The 2002-nt window shown below is 49.8% G+C and overlaps 1 protein-coding gene across 2 annotated transcripts in view; it reads right to left on the bottom strand.

The window, feature by feature from the left end:
* Window positions 1-2002, bottom strand: part of LOC116686853 (kelch-like protein 10) — a 14874-nt gene that overhangs the window by 4050 nt on the left and 8822 nt on the right. For both annotated transcript variants that reach the window (XM_032511896.1, XM_032511897.1), the window contains exon 3: window positions 339-929. In XM_032511896.1, the coding sequence (XP_032367787.1) occupies window positions 339-929 (591 nt within the window). The remainder of the gene's footprint in view (window positions 1-338; window positions 930-2002) is intronic.

The following is a 2002-nucleotide window of genomic DNA, read 5'->3' as shown; positions in this document are numbered from 1 at the left end:
ACAAGATTAAATAAAACACCCAAAAACTCAATGAAAGTAATCACTAATTTACCTGAAGAACATATGGAATCATAAATGTTATTTTGTGGCAATTTGCTTGAAAGAAATCCAATATTTCTCATATAAAACACTTAGAACCGGGTCAGTTTGACCCGTTTTAACACCAGGGTTAAACCAGAGGTCGGCACCAACCATAGACTGTGAAAATAAAGGACAAATCTTCCATATCTGGAGAAGTAAAGCCAATTGCGGACGTGCTTTAAAGGTGCATTTCATCTAATATTCAGCCGGGGGGGGGGGGGGGGGGGGGGGGGGGGCACTCCACCGAGTTCACCTACCTTGCCGTGTAGCGTTGCCGCGCCGGCGTTGCTCCTCTTCTCGTTCATCGGCGCGACCCGGGTCCACTGGCCGACGTCGGGCCGGTACCGCTCCACAGATTTGAGTTTGTCGTTTCCGTCGCAGCCGCCCAGGGCGTAGACGCAGCCGCCCAGCGCCACCACGCCGACGTAGCACCGGGCCGCGTGCATCGGCCCCGCGTTGTGCCACGTCCGGGCGGCGAGGTCCAGCTTCCGCACGCTGCTCAGATACCTCAGACCGTCGTATCCTCCGACGCAGTAGACGAATCCACCGAGGAAGACGCAGCCGTAGAAGGCTCGAGGAGCCTCCTCGCTGACCGCTCTCGCCCAGCGGTCGGCCCGAGCGTTGTACACCTCGATCCGGTTGGTCGGGCAATTATTTGCCCAACCCGCAATGGCAAATAGCACCACAGGGGGCAGGCGTGGGCGCTGCAGAGGTCGGCGTTTACCGGACTCACGCAGGGTCTTCATGGCTTGAGTCACCATTTTCGTGCACAACGGACTCCTGGTCACATGGGGGTTTGGGATCACTGTGTTCATCAAGTACTCAGTGGACATCAGGAGCAGGCGCACCTGCACGGAGACAAGAGGGGGAAACTGGTTTAGATCACATGGGGATTCAAACTCATGCAGGATTGATCTTTTACTACGTGTGTGTGTTGGTCATTTTGTCTGCTCGACAACCCAATTTTCAGCAACAAAACAAACAAAATTTCCTTTTGGTGATGTGATTAAAAATCGGAAAAAAGGTTATAAATTGCAATATATAAGTTTTATAGATATCAATCAATGAGGTAATAGTTCTGGGTAGACACTCCAATGGGTATATTGGTATTTTGTACCGCAAATGTACACCTAGACAGTACCTAGGTAAGGACTACTAGCCAGTCAGAAGCAGAGTATGAAGGTCCTGACAGTACCTAGGTAAGGACTACTAGCCAGTCAGAAGCAGAGTATGAGGGCCCTGACAGTACCTAGGTAAGGACTACTAGCCAGTCAGAAGCAGAGTATGAGGGCCTGACAGTACCTAGGTAAGGACTACTAGCCAGTCAGAACAGAGTATGAGGGCCTGACAGTACATAGGTAAGGCTACTAGCCAGTCAGAAGCAGAGTATGAGGGCCTGACAGTCCTAGGTAAGGACTACTAGCCAGTCAAGAGCAGGGTATGAGGGCCCTGACAGTACCTAGGTAAGGACTACTAGCCAGTCAGAAGCAGAAGTATGAGGGCCCGACAGTACTGGTAAGGACTACTAGCCAGTCAGGAGCAGAGTATGAGGGTCCTGACAGTACCTAGGTAAGGACTACTAGCCAGTCAGGAGCAGAGTATGAGGCCCTGACAGTACCTAGGTAAGGACTACTAGCCAGTCAGGAGCAGAGTATGAGGGTGTGCCACACTAGCAGCTAGACGAGCATTATAACGTGACGCATGTTTGTCATGCTAAGTCCCTTTGGGGTGGATTTGTACACCCCAGATTTGTACACCTAGACAAGAAAAAGGTCAGTTATCATTTTCAGCAAGTGATGAGTTAACCCTTATGTTTTCTTCCTGTTGCCCTTCCAGGTCAAAATTTAATTTTTTTTTGTGCTTTTCACAATGTTTTCGGCGCTTTTTCTGATTTATTGGTCACTTTTTAAATTGAAATTAT

This window comes from Etheostoma spectabile, unplaced genomic scaffold, assembly GCF_008692095.1.
Source record: "Etheostoma spectabile isolate EspeVRDwgs_2016 unplaced genomic scaffold, UIUC_Espe_1.0 scaffold505, whole genome shotgun sequence".
NCBI lineage: Eukaryota > Metazoa > Chordata > Actinopteri > Perciformes > Percidae > Etheostoma > Etheostoma spectabile.
Note: the sequence above shows the minus strand (reverse complement) of the source record. Positions and strands in the feature narration are given on the sequence as shown.